The sequence below is a fragment of the Pleurodeles waltl genome, chromosome 1_2 (assembly GCF_031143425.1).
Source record: "Pleurodeles waltl isolate 20211129_DDA chromosome 1_2, aPleWal1.hap1.20221129, whole genome shotgun sequence".
In the NCBI taxonomy this organism is placed as follows: domain Eukaryota; kingdom Metazoa; phylum Chordata; class Amphibia; order Caudata; family Salamandridae; genus Pleurodeles; species Pleurodeles waltl.
This window is the reverse complement of record NC_090437.1, coordinates 509225195-509249628: the sequence shown is the minus strand read 5'-3', so window position 1 is coordinate 509249628 and position 24434 is coordinate 509225195. Positions and strand designations below refer to the sequence as shown.

At 48.6% G+C, this 24434-nt stretch overlaps 1 protein-coding gene across 1 annotated transcript in view; it reads right to left on the bottom strand.

Annotated features, from left to right (window-relative positions):
- Positions 1 to 608: 608 nt before the first annotated feature.
- BDH2 (3-hydroxybutyrate dehydrogenase 2) overlaps positions 609 to 24434 on the bottom strand; it is a 189014-nt gene continuing 165188 nt past the window's right edge. The window contains exon 10 of the mRNA XM_069241530.1: positions 609 to 1005. Coding sequence (XP_069097631.1) covers positions 952 to 1005 — 54 coding nt within the window. The 3' untranslated portion in view covers positions 609 to 951. The remainder of the gene's footprint in view (positions 1006 to 24434) is intronic.

Sequence of the window (24434 nt, the reverse complement as noted above, 5' to 3'; positions counted from 1 at the left end):
TAGGTCATGGTGTGTGTAAGTGATTCCTTATTGCACTTTGTTGCTTATTGCTATTGGTTCTTATTGTTTGATTTGAAGATCTTATTACTCCTGTCTGAATCAAAAGATTTGAGTCGACCTCTGAGGGTAGTAGATGTCCTTGCCCTATTACGTGTCACCTATCTCTAATTTAGGAGGTCACACGGGCACAAGTGGAATAGGTGTAGCACAGACTAGGTACATTTTGCATGCTGGATAGCCTTGCCCATGTCTAACCCTACTCAAAAGCAAGGCAACACCAAACACTTCACAAAAAATATTCTTTCAGAAAGTATGTAGGTACTGAGAAAGGGGACCTGAGACCCGAACCAGGTATGCCCACATTAAGTTCTATATGGTGCAGGTCTCAGGTATCTGACCTCCTCCACCGCTTCAATTCAAGATCTTCTGTTTTGGAAAATTATGTGTTCAAAATCTTTATATTTTAACACCTTTCAGTATACAGCTTTAATGTTTTCTAGGCATATAGAAACAACACCAACTTAAGCACAGAGATAAAAAGTAATGGGAGCTGGAAAACATGTACATTTGCCGAGTGAACAAGGTGTGATAGAGTAAGAGGACACAAATTTAAAGTGAAATTCATAAACTTTAATTTTTCTGTGATTTGAATGGGAATTTACATACAATAGGCCTATCCATAAAAAAGTGATGAAGAAAAAAAATGTCCGGAAGATGAAACTTCAGAAACAAAATATATTCTTACGTTCTCAGAGAAACGGTTATTTTTTTTAATTTGGGTTTTTTTACTGTCACATGCCGATTTATGCAATGATTAGCTTTGTGTACGAGTAGTTCATCAATGGCACAGTTAGACGATTGATTATCTAATTTTCTTGGCTTCCTTTGCACCCAGTCACAAATTCGCCACATGGTTCGGTATGCTGGTACACCTTCAGCAGGTCTGTGTGGTCACAGGCTCCAACCTCCATCGATGATGTGTTCGTTGCCAGTTACGTAGGCGGACTATAAATATGAAAAAACAATACCAGCAGCATTAGATTGAAAACAGAAACACAAGAATATGTTGTGCAAATATTCCAACATATGCACCACGAAGGGCACAGACAAGCGTCTTTGTTACTATTATATTACAAGATTCTCTCTAATGTTATCTGTGCCTTTGATATCGTTTGCATGGTGGAGGGAGCTGTGGTTAGTTGTTTGTGGCATCCTGCACGGATGTTAAGTGTAAAGTGGGATAAAAGATCCTGTGATCTTTTAGCACGGAACTGGACAGGCAATGCATAGCTTCCAAGTTAACTAGATCCATGCTTGATGTGCTGCACCCGGCAAGGTTTTTTCCTGTGGATTCTGGGATATGTATTCCTGTTTTTTAATGGAATAACAAGACTTCAAGTCCCAGAATTCAAAGAGAAAAAAATGGACTGGAACAGCACATCACACGTGGACCTAGGAAGCTTGGCAGGACTGGCAATCGATGACTCAGTCAGACATTCCTTCTTGTCTACATATAAAAAGTAGTTCTGATCCATAGTAGTCTTTTGTGGGGCCATTGTGGCCAGGTTGCTGTGCCTTGAAAGAATTCACTATACAGACAGACCAGGTTTTTGGAAAGTACTCGTTTTCCAAATGCACCCTTATAGTGGACAGGGGCTGCAGGAAGTATAAAATGAATTGTAAATATCTCTGCTTTGCTGCTCTACTTGGAATGGCATATATATACTTAACTCTTAATAACTCTACCTTGACCAAATAAAGTGTCAGGGGGTTCTTGCCTCCAATCCACATCACGAAAATGCCCATGCGGTTAAACGAAAATCTAACCAAAGCAAAGACGTCCAGCAGATAGGAGAGTAGAAAAGAAAAAACAAAGAGAAAAGAAACATATAAAGCGATGTATTGCCCACACAAGAGGCAACCTGTTTAACAGAGAACTGCTACTTTGATATGCCTGGGATCCAGTGTCAGCTAAAGGAAAATGGCCGCAGCTGCGCTTGGAGTTTCAAGAGCAACATTTTTGTAAAGCTATTTGTGCTGAAGAAAAAGTCGTGACCCAGCACATCTTTGGGGAGATGTCAAGTTTTGCCCAAGATAATAAGGTGCCTTGCTTGGGCAGTCGTGCTAAGGTTAAAGAAAACAGCAGCTCGAGAAAGACGTGAGGGGCCTATCAGGGTGGGGAGGAAGTGTATATGTGCACAGTATTTATATAGTGCGAAAGCAGCCAAAAGGCAGCCGAGCACTGTTCGTGGTCAAGGGCAAACTTAAAGATGGCGAGTAAAATGAAAGGAAGCTGAGTTGTAGACAGTTACTGCATTGTGATGTGGTGCACTTCAAAGAGGCGAGTCTTCATCTTTTTTCTAAATTGGAGCAGTATTGGTACGGTCCTGATGGGTACAGCAATGTTGTTCCAGCTCCTGGATGCGTAGATGGAAAAGGCTTGTTGTCTTGTTTATGTTTTTCTACACTTCTTAGTCTGCAGTCTGATGGTGTCCTGGCTGCAGGTGTGACGAGAACCAACCAGAGATGGTTAGCTTGTGTGCATGTTAAGTGGGAGTGCTGGTTGAGATGGCTTTGTAAACGATGCAACTGGTTTTAAAGATAGTGTGGGGAGCTAAAGGAGTTCCCTAAGGATGGGAGTGATGTGATCCAATTTTTTAAGCCCTGAATGGGATGTGCTGCGGCATGCAGGATGTCCCTAAAGAGTGCAAGTCTAGAGTCTGGGAGGCCATGGAGTAGGGTTTTACCACCATCCAGATGAGAGAGTAAAAGGGCTTGAACAGTAGTTCTGAAGTCGGTTTCTTGAAGAAACGATTTGACTTTGCGACTAGAGAGCTAGTACCAAGCCGTGTTAGGTTTTTTGGCACTGAGTTGCATGAGGGAGAGAGAGGTTGATGTCCAGGGTGAATCTAAGTGACCTTGCATTCGGTAAGACTTGAGGTTTGAAGCTGTCAAGGTTCATGTCATTGTGATTTTCACTGTTTTTATTTGTTGTTTATGGCAAATAGCAGGAATTTTATCTTGGTTGGGTTGAGCTTTAGGTAGGTGTTGGACATCCAGGCCTGGATGATATACAAGCAGTGTTTGAGGTGTTGCATATCTGAAGTAGAGACTTTCAAGTAAAGTTGTGTGTCACTAACATATTGGTGAATTTTGATGCTGTTATCTGTAAGTAGAGCACCAAACTGCTCCATTTAAAAGTTGAACACAACACAAGACTGTGTGGATACCTGGGGGACTTCACATGTGATAGGGATCTTTTGTGACCTGGAGGTGCCCATGTGAATAATTTGGTGTTGGTTGGAAACAGATGAGTAGAATCAATGAAGGACATTGCCAGAGAATCCCATTCATGACTTGAGGGTCCCTGGCAGGGTGGGATAGTTAAATGTGTTGAAGGCAGCTGAGAGGTCCAGCAATATGAAAAGGCAGGGGTCATCTTCATCTGTGCTCAAGAGGTCATTATCTATGATGTGTAAGGTGGCAGTCTTCTCGTTGCAGCATTATCTTAAACCAGGTTGGTAGTTGTGCAGGAAATGGTTAGCATTGATGTGATTTTTGGCATTAAACAAAGATTGCTTAAAGAATGACATTGGTGATGAATGGTATGCAAGAGATAGAGCAGTAGTTGGCAAGGCCATCAGACTCTAGAGGTGGTCCGCCACATTGTAGGTGAAAAAAGACTGTGGAACGAACAGAGGAGACTTTGTAGGAAGCCCATTGCAGAACTCTGGCTTGAAGTGCTGATGGCCTTCACTACTGAAGAGGATAGGGCGGGATAAGAATCATAGCAGTGTTCCGAACAACAGGACAAGTATGTGAGGTGGTGCAGTTGGACCACCACCCCTGACGGACTGTCCCAGAACAAGCAAGCTGAATGGCTTGCTGTACTCTGAAACGCCTAGTCCTCGCTAGGTAGTGAGCATCAGATTGCAAAATTTATGGGGGACATAAGGGAGCAGGCGGAAGCAAATGGTGTCAAGTTCAAAGTTATAGATTGTACAAGCTTAGTAGTATCCGATTGCTGGAGACTGACAGGGGGCAAATTTATCTCACAGTGGATGTAGTTTGACATTTTGAGATGATTTATACAAAGTGTATTGACAATGTACGATTGTGTGTACAGTTCATCTGTTATGCACCATCTGTGTGTACTATAGTTGAAACCACAATGAATATTGCAAACAAATCAGTTTCTAGTGTGGGTTTCTTTAGGAGTGGCAGGAAATGGCCAGTCTTGACAGCATCTGAGAAGATGCCTTGACTGAGGGAGGAACTAACAATGGTATTGACAATGTACCATTGTATGTGTAGTTCAGCTGTTTTGCACCATCTATGTGTACTATAGTTAAAACCACATATAAAAAATAAATATTGAAAAAAAATCAGCATCTGAGAAGATGCCATGTCTGAGGAAGGCTTTGACGATGGTCAGTAGGGGTAAGAGAGCATCCTCCGATAGAGCTCTGATAAGACCTATTTTTCACAAGAAGTGGCTTTAAGGGACTAGATTATGTCAGCCACATATGGGAGGGATACAGCTTTGAAGGCTGATCACTGCAGCACTGCAGGATTCTATGGGAAGGGTGGGTGTTTGAGATGAAATAGGCTTGGTTTCGTTGATGTGCTGTCAGATTTTCAGTTTTTTTTATTCTGTGAAAAAGAGGTTAATAACATTGCATATTTCTGTGGAGTGAGGAATATGTGAGTCTGGCAGGGGTTGATGCAGTGCTTCATTGTCTTCAACAGTGTCTTGTTTCCGTTGGTGGCTACATTGATGGTAATGGAGTAGTATTTTACTTCAGCTGATGTATTAGGCTGTGTTCATATTATGCGGAGGGCCTTATGCTAAAAGATGTTCTGAAAGTTTTGATTGTGGCCAGGATCACAACTGGAGTGATGTGTCTAAAACACAAGGAGTTGGGGCATGTCCAAGAAGGTGCCCGGGTGGCAACTAACTTGCAGGGCTCCTCTGTTTACCCTACTGTTACTTGCCAAGATTGGGTGCCCAGCATGCCGAATAGCACCAGTACAGCCTTCTGAGAGGTGCAGGATCGAGGCGGCATGTATTCCCAGTGGCGGGCAATCCCAGTGACCTGATATCGTACAACAGTCACCGTGCTCCGTGGCATGTCTGCTCTCAAAATGGAGGCAGCTGGGAGCTGAACAGAGAAGAGGTCTGGGCTGTGCCACTGTCTGCCGTGCAATGTACCTGTGGTACAGGCTGCCCCCGAGAGGCCACGGGAGCGGCTGCCTGACATCCGAATAGATAAAGCCCCTGACCTGGAAAGCCCACGGCGGGACTTCAGAACATGACTGGGCCTCTAATGCGAGGTGTGAATCTATTGGTGTGCTGTGGCCTGCCCAAGATCACAGTGGAGCGACTGGAGGGACCTGTGCCTCTGGGCTTGGGGAGTTGGTGGGAGTTCAGGTGGAGAACGAGCGAGGAGAGTAGGAAAGGGGCCTGCTTACCTCTTGTTGGTTCATTGCCTGCCACCACCGCGGTGGCGTCCTGTCAAGGAGCTACTGAGAAGTGATCAACCACAAGCACCCAAGACCTGCAGGTGAGCCTGGGACGCCCCTGATTTCCCACCCCAGCAACAGGGTGCTGCACGATGGGTGTCCCCATGTTATAGCACCACCCCAGACTATGGTCCTCATTATGACTTTGGCGGTCTACTGCCTGCCAGGGCCACTGTGGTGGTTATGAGTGTGGGGGGGCCTCTGGCAACCTGCAACATTTCGTCTCCTACCGCCAGATTGGTTGGACTCGCTGGGTCGGAAATGAGCATCTCCGACCCGGCGGTCCACGGAAGACAGTATTAGGAGCCATTTTTCCACCAGGGTTTCTGCGTCAGTAGCACCCCCATGAAAACCCTGGCAGAAAGGCTACCAGTGACAAGGAATCTCATCCCTATCACCGTCAAACGACTCCTCCACCCCCCACGCAAGCACAATCCCCCTCTATAGGTAGATGGCCCCCACCCCTGCCCCTCCTCCAGGTAGATCGCCCTACTTCTCCCACCCCCTTCCCCGCATACATGCACATGGACACGCACATGCAACCAGCATACACTAATTCACCAACACTGACATACACGCATTCACTCACATGCATCCATACAGGAATTCACCACAACACTCATACTCACATTCACCACAACACTCATACTCACATACACACACACGCATAAACACTTACATTCATACATGCACTCACTTCTACATTCATACATGCATACAACCACGCATACACACATTTAGGCACACATGCAGACAAAACCCACTCACACATGCACACACACCACCCCCACCCTAACATCCCCTCCACTGTCAGACGATCGACTTACCTAGTCCGGGGAGGAGGTCGTCCAGCAGGGAACGGGCGTTTCCACCTCCGGCAGCGCCCCGCCATCAGGATCCGCCAGGCTGTATTATTGCACATAATACGGCAGGCAAAATCCTTCCGGCGGGGCCATTGGTGGAACCGCCCCAGCGCCTCCACCCGCCAGCATGACTACTGCTGGATTTCCACCCAAAATGTGGATCAGAAATCCAGTAGTATCCATAATATCAGGGGCTGAAGACCGCCAGCAATGGTGGTCTTCTGGCGCCCTTGTCTTTGGCGGTCTTTAAAAAAGACCGCCAAAGTCATAATGAGGGCATATATCTTGAACGCCGATTGCCCATGCTCTCTCAGGGTGGATGTACCAGGGAGCCTTCTCCAAAGCTGAGAGATCACTGAAGTGCAGTTTGGCTGCAGGGAACTTACTTTCTGTTGGTTTTGACTCCGCAGGGATAACACAACATAATCGCATCAGCTTGGACATTTTGCCAACTGGAAATGGTAGCACGGGCTTCTTCAGTTTGGTTGGCCAGAGAACTGGCAGCTTGGTGCACTGTGACTACGAATAGGTTCTCCTCTGGGGGTGGACGTGGTAGAGGTTCAGCAAATTAATGAATGACAACCGTCAGCGCCCTCCAGGTCGAGCCGGGTAAAGCAGTGGGTATTGGAGACACTCCTTGTTTGGTGCTAGGGTGAACATGGCAGGCCCACGGAATAATAAAAAAGATGACTCCATCAAGCCCACAAGTGAAAAAACAGGTCACCAAAGGGGGACCTCCCGCTCGTCATCGCCTGTGGCTGATGACGACAGCCCCAATACAGCCAGTGGAACTGAACTGGTCACGTGTACCATCCTGGAGACCCTCTTTGGTGTTCTGCGGGACGATAATGCAACCCTTAAACAGGACAGAGCTGCAGACATTAAGGGCCTCACAAGAGAAGTGAAGGAGATGGGCAAATCTTGAACAAACCAGTGAGACACATGGAGAAGAACTGAATGCACATTGTGGTGAACTGCTGGAGTTGAAGATAAAAATTCGATACTGCGCTACCAGGTAAAAGACCTTGAAAACAAGTCATAGTGGGCTAATATAAGAATTAAAGGGTTCCCGTTCCAGGCTGCTGCCGGGGGCCTGGAAGATTACGTCTGAAGGCTCTTCCACCATGTTGCCCCAGACCTCTCTCCGCAAGACATTATGCTAGACTGAACCCCACAGAGCATGTCGGCCCGCTAAATCTCATGGTCAGCCCCAAGACATCCTAACATGCTTTGTAGGAAAGTACCATCTTGTCTGGCATGTTACCCCCATTTTCACTGTATGTATGTTTGTTTTTGCCTATGTGTCACTGGGATCCTGCTAGGCAGGACCCCAGTGCTCATAATGTATGCCCTGTTTGTGTTCCCTGTGTGGTGCCTAACTGGATCACTGAGGGTCTGCTAACCAGAACATCAGTGTTTATGCTCTCTCGCTGCTTTAAAATTGTCACTGCAGGCTAGTGACTAATTTTACCAATTCTCATTGGCACACTAGAACACCCTTATAATTCCCCTGTATATGGTACCTAGGTACCCAGGGTATTGGGGTTCCAGGAGATCCCTATGGGCTGCAGCATTTGTTTTGCCACCCATAGGGAGCTCAGACAATTCTTACACAGGATTGCCACTGCAGCCTGAGTGAAATAACGTCCACGTTATTTCAAAGCCATTTTCACAGCACCTAAGTAGCTTATAAGTCACCTATATGTCTAACACTCACTTGGTTAAGGTTAGGTGCCAAGTTACTTAATGTGTGGGCACCCTGGCACTAGCCAAGGTGCTCCCACATTGTTCAGGGCAAATTCCCCGGACTTTGTGAGTGGGGGGACACCATTACACGCGTGCACTACATATAGGTCAATACCTATATGTAGCGTCACCATGGTAACTCCGAACATGGCCATGTAACATGTCTAGGACCATTCTGGTATTGGGGGGACAATTCCATGCATCCCCGGGTCTCTAGCACAGAACCCGGGTACTGCCAAACTTGCTTTCCGGGGTCTCCAATGCAGCTGCTGCTACTCACCCCTCAGTCAGGTTTCTGCCCCCCTGGGGCCTGGGCAGCCTGGTCCCAGGAAGGCAGAACAAATAATTTCCTCTGAGAGAGGGTGTTACACCCTCTCCCTTTGGAAATAGATGTGAAGGGCTGAGGAGGAGTAGCCTCCCGAAGCCTCTGGAAATGCATTGAAGGGCACAGATGGTGCCCTCCTTGCATGAGCCAGTCTACACCGGTTCAGGGATCCCCCAGCCCTGCTCTGGCACGAAACTGGACAAAGGAAAGGAGAGTGACCACTCCCCTGACCAGCACCTCCCAGGGTAGGTGCCCAGAGCTCCTCCAGTGTGTCCCAGACCTCTGCCATCTTGGATTCAGAGGTGTTGGGGTACAATGGACAGCTCTGAGTCGCCAGTGCCAGCAAGTGACGTCAGAGACCCCTTCTAATAGGTGCTTACCTTTCTCAGCAGCCAATCCTCCTTTCTGGGCTATTAGGGTCTCTCCTCTGGGCTATTCCTCAGATAACGAATGCAAGAGCTCACCAGAGTTCCTCTGCACTTCCCTCTTCGACTTCTGCCAAGGATCGACTGCTGACTACCCCAGGACGCCCGCAAAACCGCAACAAAGGAGCAAGACGACTACCAGCAACATTGTAGCACCTCATCCTGACAGCTTTCTCAACTGTTTCCTGGTGGTGAATGCTCTGAGGGCTGTCTGCCTTCATCATGCACTGGAAGCCACGAAGAAATCTCCTGTTGATCGACGGAATCTTCCCCCTGCTAACGCAGGCACCAAACATCTGCATCACCGGTCCTCTGGGTCCCCTCTCATCCTGACGAGCGTGGTCCCTGGAACACAGGAGCTGGGTCCAAGTGTCTCCCATAGTCCAGTGGTCCTTCTGTCCAAATTTGGTGGAGGTAAGTCCTTGCCTCCCCACGCCAGACAGCAAACCTGTGTACTGCGTGATCTGCAGTTGCTCCGGCTTCTGTGCACTTTTCCAAGACTTCCTTTGTGCACAGCCTAGCCTGGGTCCCCAGCACTCCATCCTGCATTGCCCAACTCGCTGAGTTGGACTCCGACTTCGTGGGACCCAGTCGACCTCTGTCCTCAGGTCTTCCAAGTGCCTTTTCCGGTAGTTCTGCGGGTGCTGCCTGCTTCTGTGGGGGCTCTCTGAGTTGCTGAGCGCCCCCTCTGTCTCCTCCTCCAAGGGGGCGACATCCTGGTCCTTCCTGGGCCCCAGCAGCACCCAAAATCCTCAACTGCGGCTCTTGCAGCTAGCGAGGCTTGTTTGTGGTATTTCTGCGTGGAAACACTTCTGCAACCTCCAGCACGCAGTGGGACATCTTCTGACCAAAGGAGAAGTTCCTGGCACCTTCCGTTGATGCAGAATCTTTGGCTTCTTCCACCCAGAGGCAGCCCTTTTGCACCTTCATCCGGGGTTTAGTGGGCTCCTGCCCACCCTGGACACTTGTGTGGCCTCAGGTCCAGGAATCCATCTTCAGTGCTTTGGTAGCAGTTGTGGTTCTTGCAGAATCTCCTATCTCGACTATAGTGTCTTTCTGGGGTAGTAGGGTAACTTTACTCCTACTTTTCAGGGTCTTGGAGTGGGGTATTTTGGACACCCTTACTGTTTTCTCACAGTCCCAGCGACCCTCTACAACATACCATAGGCCTGGGGTCCATTCGTGATTCGCATTCCACTTTTGGAGTATATGGTTTGTGTTGCCCCTAGGCCTATTTCTACCTATTGCATCCTATTGTGATTCTACATTGTTTGCACTACTTTTCTTACTGTTACTTACCTGATTTTGGTTTGTGTACATATAATTTGTGTATCATACTTACCTCCTAAGTGAGGGTATCCTCTGAGATACTTTTGGCATATTGTCACTAAAATAAAGTACCTTTATTTTTAGTAACTCTGAGTATTGTGTTTTCTGATGATATTGTGCTATATGATATACGTGGTATAGTAGAAGCTTTTCATGTCTCCTAGTTCAGCCTAAGCTGCTCAGCTATAGCTACCTCTAACAGCCTAAGCTGCTAGAAACACATCTATTCTACTAATAAGGGATAACTGGACCTGGCACAAGGTGTAAGTACCACAAGGTACCCACTGTAAGCCACGCCAGCCTCCTACATGCTTGCACTACTACAAGTAGAAAGAAACCATTATGGGAGTTGTACAAGATCGCAATGCCATAGACTCTGAAGGTACCAAAGTTTAGTTGTACCATGACCTTTCTCCCATCACCTTGCAAAGTTGTCTACTGCGACCCATCATAGAATTCGTACAAGAGAAAGAAATCGGCTACCATTGGGGGCACCCATTCTGTCTCACCTTTCTATGGGACAATGAAACACACAGTGTACACACCAGGGAGTAAGCAAAAGCAATTCTGTCTATTGTTTTCCAGAAGGGTCTTCTCATTCACCCCTCAGAGTCTCTCATATTTATCAACGAACTCCAGACGTACCACACGTAAGAAGACAGCAAGAATGAAAGAGCAACCCCCATCTGCCAACTTCAGCATCAAGATAACGCCTTTAACCCTGAAAATAATTGAATAACATCATTGCTGTAGCACGAGCACAATAGGCCCCTCTACTGACACTGGCGAAATTGACCGCTCACTTGTTGCGGTGTGCGGCCTGTACGGGACCCATTTCCACTGGGTAGGATTGATAGGCGCTAGTGGTGGAGCACCCTGATTCGCGGACTGATGAACGACCCCCCTTGGCTGCTACAACACAGACCCCAATCGTTTTGTTTAATGCGGTTTCTGGAGAGACAGTTTTGGTTCTGTTGTTTACTATTGTTCCATATATCTTTTTCTTCTCTTTTTTCTCCCTCTACCTACCTACCTACGCCCCAAGAAGCGACAGGGACTATGTATGCTATCTGGGTGCAGCGTGATAGGCCAACTTCCCCTGGCAGTATCTTGCCTATAACCCTCACCCACACTCTTACTCCAGGAGTCCAATGGTCCACATACGGGAGTCCAGGTCTGACATCTGTCTCATTCAGGAGACACACCTCCTTAAGGCAGACTGGAAACTCTTGCAAGCGCAATTTTTTCTCTTCCAGCACGAGGAAAAGGGCAGGTGTAGCCATTTTTTGGGCCTCTCATTTCCCTGGAAGGGTGGTTCAGATGCAGGTTGATGTCCCTGGTAGACGTTTATCTCTCCAAATTATCATACAGGAATACACATTCACACTTGCCACCTTATATGCTCCAAACGATCACCGGGAGTCTTTCATCCTGGACGCACTGGGTCAGGTGATAGGCAATGCAGATGTCCTCATTTGGGAGAATGAAAATGTCACTTACCCAGTGTACATCTGTTCGTGGCATCAGTCGCAGTAGATTCGCCTGTTTTGCAATAGCTCGCCATCTGGTGTTGGGCCGGAGTGTTACAAGTTGTTTTTCTTCGAAGAAGTCTTTCGAGTCACGGGACCGAGTGACTCCTCCTTTTGTCTCCATTGCGCATGGGCGTCGACTCCATCTTCGATTGTTTTTCCCCGCAGAGGGTGAGGTAGGAGTTGAATTGTAGTAATAGTGCCCATGCAATGGAGTGACTAAGTATGCACCTATTTAAGGTTGAGATGATACATATACAAATAGTTGAAGGTAACTTCCAAACTGCTACAGGCTCCCGGGGAGGCGGGTGGGCAAATGCGAATCTACTGCGACTGATGCCACGAACAGATGTACACTGGGTAAGTGACATTTTCAGTTCGATGGCATCTGTCGCTGTAGATACGCATGTTTTGCATAGACTAGTAAGCAGTTATCTCCCCAAAAGCGGTGGATCAGCCTGTAGGAGTGGAAGTAGTCTGAAATAATGTTCTTAATACGGCTTGACCTACTGTGGCTTGTTGTGCGGATAACACGTCTACACAGTAGTGCTTGGTGAATGTGTGAGGCGTAGACCATGTGGCTGCCTTACATATTTCTTGCATTGGGATGTTTCCTAGAAAGGCCATGGTAGCACCTTTCTTTCTGGTTGAGTGTGCCCTTGGTGTAATGGGCAGCTGTCGTTTAGCTTTAAGGTAGCAGATTTGGATGCATTTAACTATCCATCTGGCTATACCTTGTTTTGATATTGGGTTTCCTGCATGAGGTTTTTGAAATGCAATAAATAGTTGTTTAGTCTTTCTGATGTTCTTTGTTCTGTCAATGTAATACATCAATGCTCTTTTGACATCTAATGTATGTAGTGCCCTTTCAGCTACGGTATCTGGCTGTGGAAAGAACACTGGAAGTTCCACTGTTTGATTTAGATGGAACGGTGAAATAACCTTTGGCAAAAATTTAGGATTGGTCCTTAGGACGACCTTATTCTTGTGTAGTTGTATAAAAGGTTCCTGTATTGTAAACGCCTGAATCTCGCTTACTCTTCTTAGGGAAGTAATGGCGATGAGAAATGCCACCTTCCAGGTTAGGAACTGTATTTCGCAGGAGTGCATGGGTTCAAAAGGTGGACCCATAAGTCTAGTTAGGACAACATTTAGGTTCCATGAAGGAACAGGTGGTGTTCTTGGTGGTATAATTCTCCTAAGGCCCTCCATGAATGCTTTAATGACTGGTATCTTATATAGGGAAGTTGAATAGGTAGTCTGCAGGTATGCAGATATTGCTGCAAGGTGTATTTTAATGGAAGAGAAAGCCAGGTTAGATTTTTGTAAGTGAAGCAAGTAACCCACTACATGTTCTGGAGTTGTGTGTAATGGTTGTATTTGATTAATATGGCAGTAGCAAACAAACCTCTTCCATTTACTTGCATAGCAGTGCCCGGTGGATGGCCTTCTGGCTTGTTTTATGACTTCCATACATTCTTGGGTAAGTTGTAAGTGCCCGAATTCTAGGGTTTCAGGAGCCAGATTGCTAGATTCAGCGATGCTGGATCTGGGTGTCTGATCTTTTGGTTGTGTTGTGTCAACAGATCTGGCCTGTTGGGCAATTTGATGCAGGGTACTAATGATAGGTCTAGCAGCGTTGTGTACCAGGGTTGCCTTGCCCAAGTTGGTGCTATTAATATGAGTTTGAGTTTGTTTTGACTGAGTTTGTTTACCAGGTAAGGAAGGAGAGGGAGAGGAGGAAAAGCGTAAGCAAATATCCCTGACCAGTTCATCCATAGGGCATTGCCTTGGGACTGTTTGTGTGGGTATCTGGATGCGAAGTTTTGGCATTTTGCGTTCTCCTTTGTCGCAAACAAGTCTATCTGAGGTGTTCCCCAGAGTTTGAAATAAGTGTTCAGAATTTGGGGGTGAATTTCCCATTCGTGGACCTGTTGGTGATCTCGAGAGAGATTGTCTGCGAGTTGATTTTGGATCCCTGGTATAAATTGTGCTATTAGGCGAATTTGGTTGTGAATTGCCCAACGCCAAATCTTTTGTGCTAGCAGGCTTAACTGCGTGGAGTGCGTCCCCCCTTGCTTGTTTAGATAATACATTGTTGTCATGTTGTCTGTTTTGACGAGAATGTATTTGTGAACTATTATTGGTTGGAAAGCTTTTAGTGCTTGAAAAACTGCTAGAAGTTCTAGGTGATTTATATGCAGTTTTGTTTGATGTACGTTCCATTGTCCTTGTATGCTGTGTTGATCGAGGTGTGCTCCCCACCCTGTCATGGAAGCATCTGTTGTTATTACGTATTGTGGCACTGGGTCTTGGAAAGGCCGCCCTTTGTTTAAATTTATGTTGTTCCACCACAGAAGCGAGAGGTAAGTTTGGCGGTCTATTAACACCAGATCTAGAAGGTGACCCTGTGCTTGTGACCATTGTGATGCTAGGCACTGTTGTAAGGGCCTCATGTGCAGTCTTGCGTTTGGGACAATGGCTATGCATGAAGACATCATGCCTAGGAGTTGTAGTACCATCTTTGCTTGTATCCTTTGTGTTGGATACATGCGTTGTATGATGGTGTTGAAATTTTGAATTCTTTGTGGACTTGGAGTGGCTACTCCTTTTGATGTGTCTATTATGGCTCCTAGGTATTGTTGTACCTTGCGCGGCAGAATTTTGGATTTTGTGAAGTTGACGGTGAACCCTAGTTTGAAGAGGGTTTGTATGATATGATTTGTGTGATTTGAGCACTCTATTAACGAATGGGCCTTGATTAGCCAGTCGTCTAGATATGGGAACACATGTATTTGCTGCCTTCTTATGTGTGCAGCGACTACCGCTAGACATTTGGTAAAGACTCTTGGTGCGGTTGTTAATCCGAAAGGCAGTACCTTGAATTGGTAATGTATTCCCTTGAATACAAACCTTAGGTATTTCCTGTGCGATGGGTGTATTGGTATATGGAAATAAGCATCCTTGAGGTCTAAAGTTGCCATGTAGTCATGTAGTTTTAGCAATGGCAATACTTCTTGTAGTGTGACCATGTGAAAGTGGTCTGATTTGATGAAAGTGTTCACTACTCTGAGGTATAGGATTGGTCTCAGCGTTTTGTCCTTCTTTGGTATCAGAAAGTACAGTGAGTAAACTCCTGTGTTTATTTGTGTGTTTGGCACTAATTCGATTGCATTCTTTTGCAATAGTGCCTGCACTTCTATCTCCAGGAGATTGGAATGATGTTTTGTCAAATTTTGTGCTTTTGGTGGTATGTTTGGAGGGAATTGTAGAAATTCTATGCAATAACCATGTTGGATAATTGCTAGAACCCAAGTGTCTGTAGTGATTTCCTCCCATGCTTTGTAATAATGACTTATTCTTCCCCCCACTGGTGTTGTGTGGAGGGGGTGAGTGACATGTGAGTCACTGTTTAGTAGTAGGGGTTTTGGGGCTCTGAAATCTTCCTCTATTCCTAGGGAATTGCCCTCCTCTATATTGTCCCCGAAAACCTCCTCTATACTGTCCCTGGTAACTGGACGGTGTTGCTTGTGAGGTGCTGGCTTGTGTGCTCTGACCCAGAAACCCCCCTCTAAAGGGTGTTTTACGGAATGTGCTGTAATTCCCTCTGCTCTGCGGGGAGTAGAGTGCGCCCATGGCTTTGGCAGTGTCCGTATCTTTTTTGAGTTTCTCAATCGCTGTGTCCACTTCTGGACCAAACAGTTCTTTTTCGTTAAAAGGCATATTGAGAACTGCTTGTTGAATCTCTGGTTTAAATCCAGACGTTCGGAGCCATGCATGCCTTCTGATAGTTACAGATGTATTAATTGTCCGTGCAGCTGTATCTGCAGCGTCCATGGAGGAGCGGATCTGGTTGTTGGAAATGGTCTGTCCCTCCTCAACCACTTGTTTTGCCCTATTTTGTAAGTCCTTGGGCAGATGTTCAATGAGATGTTGCATCTCGTCCCAATGGGCTCTGTCATAGCGCGCAAGTAGTGCCTGGGAGTTCGCGATGCGCCACTGGTTTGCAGCTTGTGCTGCGACTCTCTTACCAGCTGCATCGAACTTGCGGCTTTCTTTATCTGGGGGTGGTGCATCTCCAGATGTGTGGGAGTTGGCCCTTTTCCTAGCTGCTCCTACAACGACAGAGTCTGGTGGCAGCTGTGTAGTGATGAAAACCGGGTCTGTAGGAGGCGCCTTATACTTTTTTTCCACCCTTGGTGTGATTGCCCTACTTTTGACCGGCTCCTTAAAGATTTCTTTTGCGTGCCGGAGCATACCAGGGAGCATAGGCAGGCTTTGGTATGAGCTGTGGGTGGAGGAGAGTGTGTTGAATAAAAAATCATCCTCGACCTGTTCTGAGTGGAGGCTTACGTTGTGAAATTGTGCTGCTCTAGCCACCACTTGAGAATACGCGGTGCTGTCCTCTGGTGGAGATGGCTTCGTAGGGTATGCCTCCGGACTGTTATCTGACACTGGGGCGTCGTATAGGTCCCATGCGTCTTGATCTTGGTCACCCTGGCTTATGGTGGTGTGAGCTGGGGAGTGTGATGGAGTTTGTGCTGGTGAGACGTTAATCACGGGCGGAGGAGAGGGTGGTGGGGTAACTCTTTTCACCACTTTTGGTTGTGGTGTCTGTTCAGTTTGGAACTCCAACCTTCTCTTTCTTCTAATAGGGGGAAGGGTGCTTATTTTTCCTGTCCCCTGCTGTATGAAAATACGCTTTTGCGTATGGTCCACATCAGTTGATTGTAGCTCTTCCTCAAACCTATGCTTTTGCATTTGGGAGGTTAGCGAGTGCTCTTCTGTATAAGAGCCTGAAGCTGGGTCGGTTGCAGTTTGTTTCGGGCCCGAAACCCTGTCTGCGTCCTTTTTCGGCTCCGAGGTGACTTTTTTCGTTTTCGGGGCCGAAACCTGTCGGCGCCGATCTTCTTCGGGGCCGCTGTCTCGGCGTCGAGCCGTGTCTACACCGGCATCTCGGTGTCGATGCTTGTCTCCAGCACTTTCTCGGTCCCAAGAAGGCTGCGTGCCGGTGTCTCGACCGGAGTCGGACGATCTCGGCACTGTTTTGGGCCTTTTTCGGTGCCGACGGTCGGTCACCGAATTTATGGGTGGAGCCATGGCCTGGTGGCAGTGGCGTCCCCTGGGCCTTGTAAATCTTCCTCTGAGTGGTTTTCGACGTCTTACTCACGGTTTGTGTATCGTCGAATCCTTCGGAGTCTGAGTCTTGGATCGAGAAGGTACCTTCCTCTTCTTGTTCCTCGAACTCTCGGTGGGCTGTCGGCGCGGACGCCATCTGAAGTCTTCTGGCTCGACGGTCTCGGAGTGTTTTTCGGGACCGGAACGCACGACAGGCCTCGCAGGTGTCTTCACTGTGCTCAGGTGACAGGCACAGGTTACAGACCAAGTGTTGGTCTGTATAGGGGTATTTATGGTGGCATTTGGGGCAGAAACGGAACGGGGTCCGTTCCATCGGCGTTCTTCAGCACGCGGTCGGGCCGACCAGGCCCCGACGGGGGATCGAAAAAACTACCCCCGAAGGGCACCGGAGCTCTTCGATCCTTCGACGCGGTGTTGAATCTAACTACGCCGATCCCGAACGCAACAATACCGACGAAAATCTTCCGAAATTAGCTATCTTTCCGTTCCGAAACTCGGAGCGAGAGGAACACGTCCAAACCCGATGGCGGAAAAAAAACAATCGAAGATGGAGTCGACGCCCATGCGCAATGGAGACAAAAGGAGGAGTCACTCGGTCCCGTGACTCGAAAGACTTCTTCGAAGAAAAACAACTTGTAACACTCCGGCCCAACACCAGATGGCGAGCTATTGCAAAACATGCGTATCTACAGCGACAGATGCCATCGAACTTTTAATTTAGTCACCAACGCAGGGCTGAACAGGTCCATACAGCAGGTGGGACAAACGGCAACGTTGTCTTCACAGGGTCTGGAGCAAATGACCACATATGGGCTTACAGACGTTTGGCGTAACTGTCACTCCACTGAGAGGGACTATACCTTCTTCTCGGACGCCCACCAGACTTATAAAAGGTTAGACCTCGACCTTGCGACTCCCTGGCCTTTAACATCAACACACACCTCCCAGGCCGGACCCCTCAATCATCATACCTGGTGTCTTAAACACAGGCTCTTAATATGCGAAGCCCATATCTCAGAGAATGGAAGCAATTAGCGACTTTTTGAACACCAATGATAACCCACACAGAACTATCGCACACCTATTGCACTCCTGTGGGACACACTGAAAGCTGTACTTTGCGGCCGGTTGATTGCCCTGGCAGTGGGCCTAACCAGAGATAAACTGATAAAGAGGGCCACACATGAGAGGCAGGTGAAAGAACTAGAAGTGAAACACAAACAAATGGGCTCACACAAAGTAAGCCACCTGCTCACTGCAGGACGTAAACAGCTTAGGGCCCTAGACATGGATAGAGAAGAATAAGCCCTCTTATGCACCAAACAGAAGTATTATGGCGGTGGGGGTAATAAAGCCAGATGGCTTCTAGCACATTATTTGCAGGCCCAAGATGTTCGAAAACGAGTAACTGAACTTAAGGTGCTGCAAAGAGAATGCTTCTTTCAAGATGAGCAAATTGCTCAGTCTTTCGAGCAATTCCACCCCTCTCTTTACTCCGCTGAGGACTTGGTGGAGAAAGAAGCCCCCTCATATCTAACACAGGGCACACTAGAACACCTCACACCACAAGATGCCTCACATTTGGATCAGGACATTTGCATAGATGAAGTATTGGCAGCAATTTTCCATTAACAGTCCGGCAAGGCTCCGGCACCCGGCGGCTATACCGCTGAGTTTTATAAATTTTTCACCAACTCCCTGGCCCCTATACTCACCTGATTATATCATTCATTGAGCATCAAGGGCTTCCTCACAGACACCATAAAGCTTGTTACCATAACAGTACTGCCCAAACCTAGTGAGGACCCTGTGCACTGTTCTTCGTATCGGCCGATTTCTTTACTAAATGTGAACGCCAAGAATTTTACCACCATCTTGGTAAACCAGGTGGCTCCTTATAGGCAAAGCCTTGTTGATCCATACAAAGCTGGGTTTATCCCTGAGAGGAGCTGTAGAGACAACATGAAACTTTTATGTCAACTTCTAGACAAGACTCAACGCTCGTGAGTTCCTGTGCTGTTACTGTCATTAGACACAGAGAAAGCATTTTACCAGGTACATTGGCCCTACCTATTCACAATGCTCCAGAAGGTGGGCCTTTGGTGAGCGGTTCAGACGTTGGGTTTGGTGTAGCTATAGAAACCTCAAGGCAACAGTCAAGGTTAATGGTTTGACGTCCTCTCCCTTTGGCATTGCTCGCGGCACTTGGCAGGAGTGCCCCTTATCCCTGCTGCTCTTACAGGCATCCCCATGGGAAGGAGGGAACATAAGCTAACTCTCTATGCAGATGACACCATGACAGCAATGACGCATCCCCTCAAGTCCTTGCCTCCACTCATGGAGGAACTGGAGGCTTTCGGAAATGCATCTGGGTTTCAAGTTAACCTCCAGAAATCACAGATACTAAATTTAACAGTCCTGGCAGCAGACCAAATTATAATTAAGTGCTGCGTCCCCTTTTCCTGGGCCACACAGGGAGTAGTATACTTAGGAATCCGAATCCACAATGGTTGAAACTGCGGAGAGCAACTACACCACCCTCCTTTCAAATGCGCGATATGTCCTCCAGTCTTGGAGAGCTTATGCGCTTTCTTGGCTTGAAAGCATTGCAGCGATCAAGATGATCCTGCTGCCTAAAACAGAGTATGTTATGCAAACATTACCTCTGCTAGCCGCCACATGCGTTGAACAAATTACAGCATCTTATTGAAGACTACATCTTAGCTAGTAAGAATATGTTATTTCTTTGATGACATGGAGCTATTAGACTTTCCTCAAATCCAACGTGACTATGACTTTCCATCCACCGTTCACTGAAAATACCTAGCTATATGTCACTGGGTCACTCAAACCCTCCATCTACCCTCAGGCTAGCCATCCTCTATTACCATTTGAGAAATGGCTCCTCACCAGAAATACTGATAAGCACCTTCTCTCTGACATTTATGCCTTTCTTATTGCACCATAGGCCCACGTCAAATCCTAAGCACAGCTGCGTTAGGAGAAAGAATGCGAACGCCCCTTCACCACTAAAGAATGGTCAGACATTCACAAACAAGCTCACTACTCAGCGAGTAGCACTTTCGACAAGAAAACACTCCTTAAAATGGTCCACAACTAGTACTACACACCTGCACTAACAGCTCGATGGAAGACGGATGGAGATACCCATTGCAGGAGGGGCTGTGGCCAAGAAAGAACCCTGACACACATTCTCTGGCAGTGCCCGAAGCTTCAGCATTATTGGGCTGAAGTCCTTGTTTCCATGGACCACACATACAACACTGAACTTCCCCGATTTCCGAAACATATACTGCTCGGCTATCCGAATACCTTGAGTTATCCTTTGAAATTCACACAAAGGCAGGCCATTATGCGCTGCCAAACAGGTCTTGCTGACACGCTGGGGTACAGCCAGCATACCCACTCATCTAGATTGGTTTTACAAAATCTGGGCTCTCGTTACTATGGAGAAGCTAACGGCGTTAGCTGCGCACAAATTTCCCTAATTCAACAGGACTGAGTGACCTTGTTTGAAGTTTCTATTGCAGGAATTCCTAGAATTAACATGCCCGGTTTATCTATGCATCCTCCGTCTTATGCCCGTACACCCCGACCCCTACTTGAATCATTAATGTGCCATTAATGCACCTGTATTTAGTCGCTAATGTGCAGCACACATCGCTCCACTCTCAACTGCCACCTACTCAGCTTGATAGGTAATTTCCCCCCCCCTTACCTCCTATTCTTTACTTGTTGACTACCCCTTCTAAGCCCTATCTTCTTACCTATTGTTCCTCACTGGCCGGTGGATGTAGGTGAGACATTTTTGTACTGTTCCTCTCCTATATTAAAACTAATAAACAGATTTAAAACTAAAACACGGGGGCGTGGCCAAGATGGCGGCGTGAGCGGACGCGTTGGTCCGTGCTCCGCCGCCTAGGCCCTGAATTAGCAGTTCGACCCCGTCTGGAGAGGCCCGTGGGGTCCCGGCAGAATGTGCGGTGTTGTCGAGCGCCGGGGGCCTGCACTTTGATGGTGCCCCGAGTTCACATGCTGGTGTGTGTGGGGCCGCGTCTCCTCGGCCGGCACTGGTGGATGGTGGTGACGGCGGGCCGTGGTCTCACTCGAGCGGTGGGCTCGGAGCAGGGCACCCGGCAGGGACTCATACCCCCTGAAGGGCGGGCCGGGGGCGAGGCCTCGCTGGTGAGCTCGGCGCCGGTGAGGGGAGGCGGCGGGGCCCGCCGGCTGGGCCCGGAGAGCTGGCCCTCAAGAGAAGATGGCGTGGGGCGAGGACCCCTCTGGGTGACTGCGCCTCGTGGCGGTGGTGACGCTGAGAGCCCGGGCGCCGACTGGAGGTGTGGACGGTCAGTGGTGACATAGCCTGGCGCAGTGGCGAGCTGCATTTGGCAGTGACTCCGTGCAGCGCACTACGGAGCAGAGACTGGCGGCTACTGGTGAGGAGCCCATCTTGGGGGTACGGCGTCCAGTGTTGGTGCGCAGAGGGCTGGCTGAATTCCTGAGCAGTGGCTGTTAGAAGTCATAGATATGGCGACCTCTAAACCTAAACGAGACCGGACGGTGTGCAACATGCTGACCGGGGGACGCCTGGTGCCGGGGGGGCCCCTGAAGATCCGCCGGCCGCAAGTTCCCCTGACGCAAGGAAGAAGACATCGGAGGAGGATGCGGCCCCGGTTACGAAGGGTTTCTTCACCTCCCTGTTTGAATCGCTCCGTGGGGACTTGCAGGAGCTCCGTAAAGATATATTTCAGGAGGTGAAAGAGCTCGGGTGGAGATCTCGTCCATGGGTGAGCAGGTAACCCAGGTTGAGGATGGGGAGGTGGCCCATGGCGAGGAGGTTGCGATTCTGCAGCAGGAGGTTCTGCGTCAGCGGGAGCAGCAGGACCTCCATCAGATGACAGTTGAGGACCTGGAGAACTGTTCGCAAAGACACAACATTCGCATTAGCGGAGTGCCGATTGGAGCGGAGAAGGATGACGTTAGAGACTTTGTAGTGGCGTTGTTCTGTTCAGTGCTGGACCTGGAGGCGTCTCAGGAGATTGTCCTGGACAGAGTACATCGTGTGGGCCGCGTTGGGGGTGTTGGGGATCGCCCACCGGACATCCTGGCGTGTGTCCAGAATTATGGACTGAAAGAAAACATTTTGCAGCGGTCACGCAATACCCCGCTGGTCCATTTTAGAGGACATCAATTGCAGTTATACCAGGACCTGTCGGTTCGGACCTTACAGCGGAGGCGGGAATTTAAGTCCATCACAGAGCACTTACGGGCTCATGCTGTATCCTATACATGGGGACATCCGTTCCGCCTTGTTTTCCGCTGGGAGGACCAGCTTCGTCAGGTAAAGACGGTTCCGGAGGCTTGCCGGATCCTGGGCCTAGGATGACGCTTGGGGCTCGGACACGAGTCTAGGTCTGACAGTAGGAGATCGACCGCGCTGGAGGAGGAAGGAGAGAAGGAGGAGGCAGCAGCGCCCCACGGAGTCGGAACAGATATTGGAACGTCAGTTGGCATTGAGCAGTGTATCGGCTGGGACAAGTGCCTAGCGGGGGATGACCAGGTGCCATTGCTCAACAAGGGGTCGCTTATGGCGAGCTTGTGCACTTGTGGGTGGGCCTTGGCGGCGGAGGCGGTGGACTCAACAGACGATCTGGTGTGGTTCTACGGCCCTATGGAGACTTTCCTCTCGGGCATGAGTGCGAGAGGACTTTTTTTGTTATGAGCACCTGTTGTGCGTTTTAGGTATAGGTTTATATGCCCCCCTGCGAGATGGGTCATCATGGGCCTTATGGGGTTGGTGATGTTACTTGGAGTGGTGGAGAGGCTGTTTTGAGTTCCGGCCCCTTGGTGGTTCTTCTCCCCTATTGAGCGATTCTCTTCCCTTGATGGTATGACAATTAAGTGCTTAAGTTTGAATGTCCGGGGGCTTAACAACCCAACCAAGCGGTTAGCGATACTGTCTGCTCTGGAGAAATCAGGGAACCATATTTGTCTATTACAGGAGACCCATTTATTATATAGAGATACGTTCCATATGCAATCCAGATGGTTCCCCGCGCAGCTTTGGTCCTCAACAACTACGAAACATGTGGGGGTGGCAATATTGATTTCGAGGTCATTTGCTGGGGAGATAGTAGGGAAGGTACATAAAGTCCCTGGCAGGTTCCTGGCTATTAGAATTAGGCTTGGGGCCTTTTCTTTTACCACTGCTTCTCTCTACGCTCCGAATTCCCAGCAGGAGAACTTCCTCAGACAGTCAGTTTCCCCTATACTTAGTTCGCCTGATAGTGCCATCTTGGTAGGGGGAGATTTTAATCTGGTGATGGACAACGAGCTTGACCGCTCGGGCCAGCGCTTTGGGCAGACTGGGGCGTTGTCGGAGATGGGGCGTCAGTAGCTGGCGGAGTGCGGGATGGAGGACGTATGGAGGATATCGCATCCCACGCTCCGGGATTACTCCTTTTATTCCGCCGCAACCAAGACATATACTCGGCTCGATCTCTTTCTGGCCTCACATGAGTTTATGTCCCGGGTTCGGGAGGCTACGACTGAGCCTAGGGCTCTGACAGATCATGCTCCTATCACGGTCGAGCTGGCCATGGAGTTAGGTCGCGTTGGCATCCCGAGCTGGCGCTTTAGAGACTCCCTGCTTCAGAGCGAGATAGCGGTAGATTCGCTTCGTCGTGCGATTAGGGATTACATCAGCTTCAATGATGAGGGCAGTACTTCTGTGGAGACTGTGTGGGAGGCGCTGAAGGCAGTAGTGCGGGCGAGGTGATAGCATTGTCGGCGAGGGATAATAGAGCGAGGAGGGAGGTGAGGGAGAGGCTTGAGCAGAGGGTAGCTGTCCTGGAGCGTTCCCATAAATCTACTGGTGCGCCTAGAATCTGGCGTGAACTAGAGAAGGTACGGCAGCAGTTGAAACGACTGGACTGGGATAGGGCGGAGTACGCGGTAGCACGACTTAAGCATAAATACTTTATCGGGAGCAATAGATGTGGAAAGCTATTGGCGCATTGGCTACGAGCGCAACGGGCGGCGGCGGTCAAGCTGATTCGTTCTTCCTCAGGCGAAGAGGTTTGCACGAGCGATCAGATTGCAGAGGCATTTGCGGGATTCTACCGGAAGCTGTACGCGGCGGATGAGCTGGATGATGCGGCCCTGGATTCTTACTTAGAGGGCATAGCAATTACTCCTCTCGGTGAGACGGAGGCGTCCCTGCTGGACCAACAGATAAGGCCGGAGGAGGTTATTTCGGCTATCTCCCGCTTAAAGAGTGGAAAGTCTCCCGGACCCGATGGGTTCACAGCACTGTTTTATAAAACCTTTTGTGCTGCGCTCGCCCCGCTTCTTTTGAGGCTTTTTAATTCCTTTCGGACGACAGGATCCCTGACGCCGAGTAAGCTAGACGCTACCATTACTGTTATACACAAACCGGGCAAAGACCCGGAGGAGTGCGCTTCGTATAGGCCAATTTCGCTTCTGAATATTGACGCTAAGTTATTTACGGGGATCCTTGCTTACCGCCTTAATC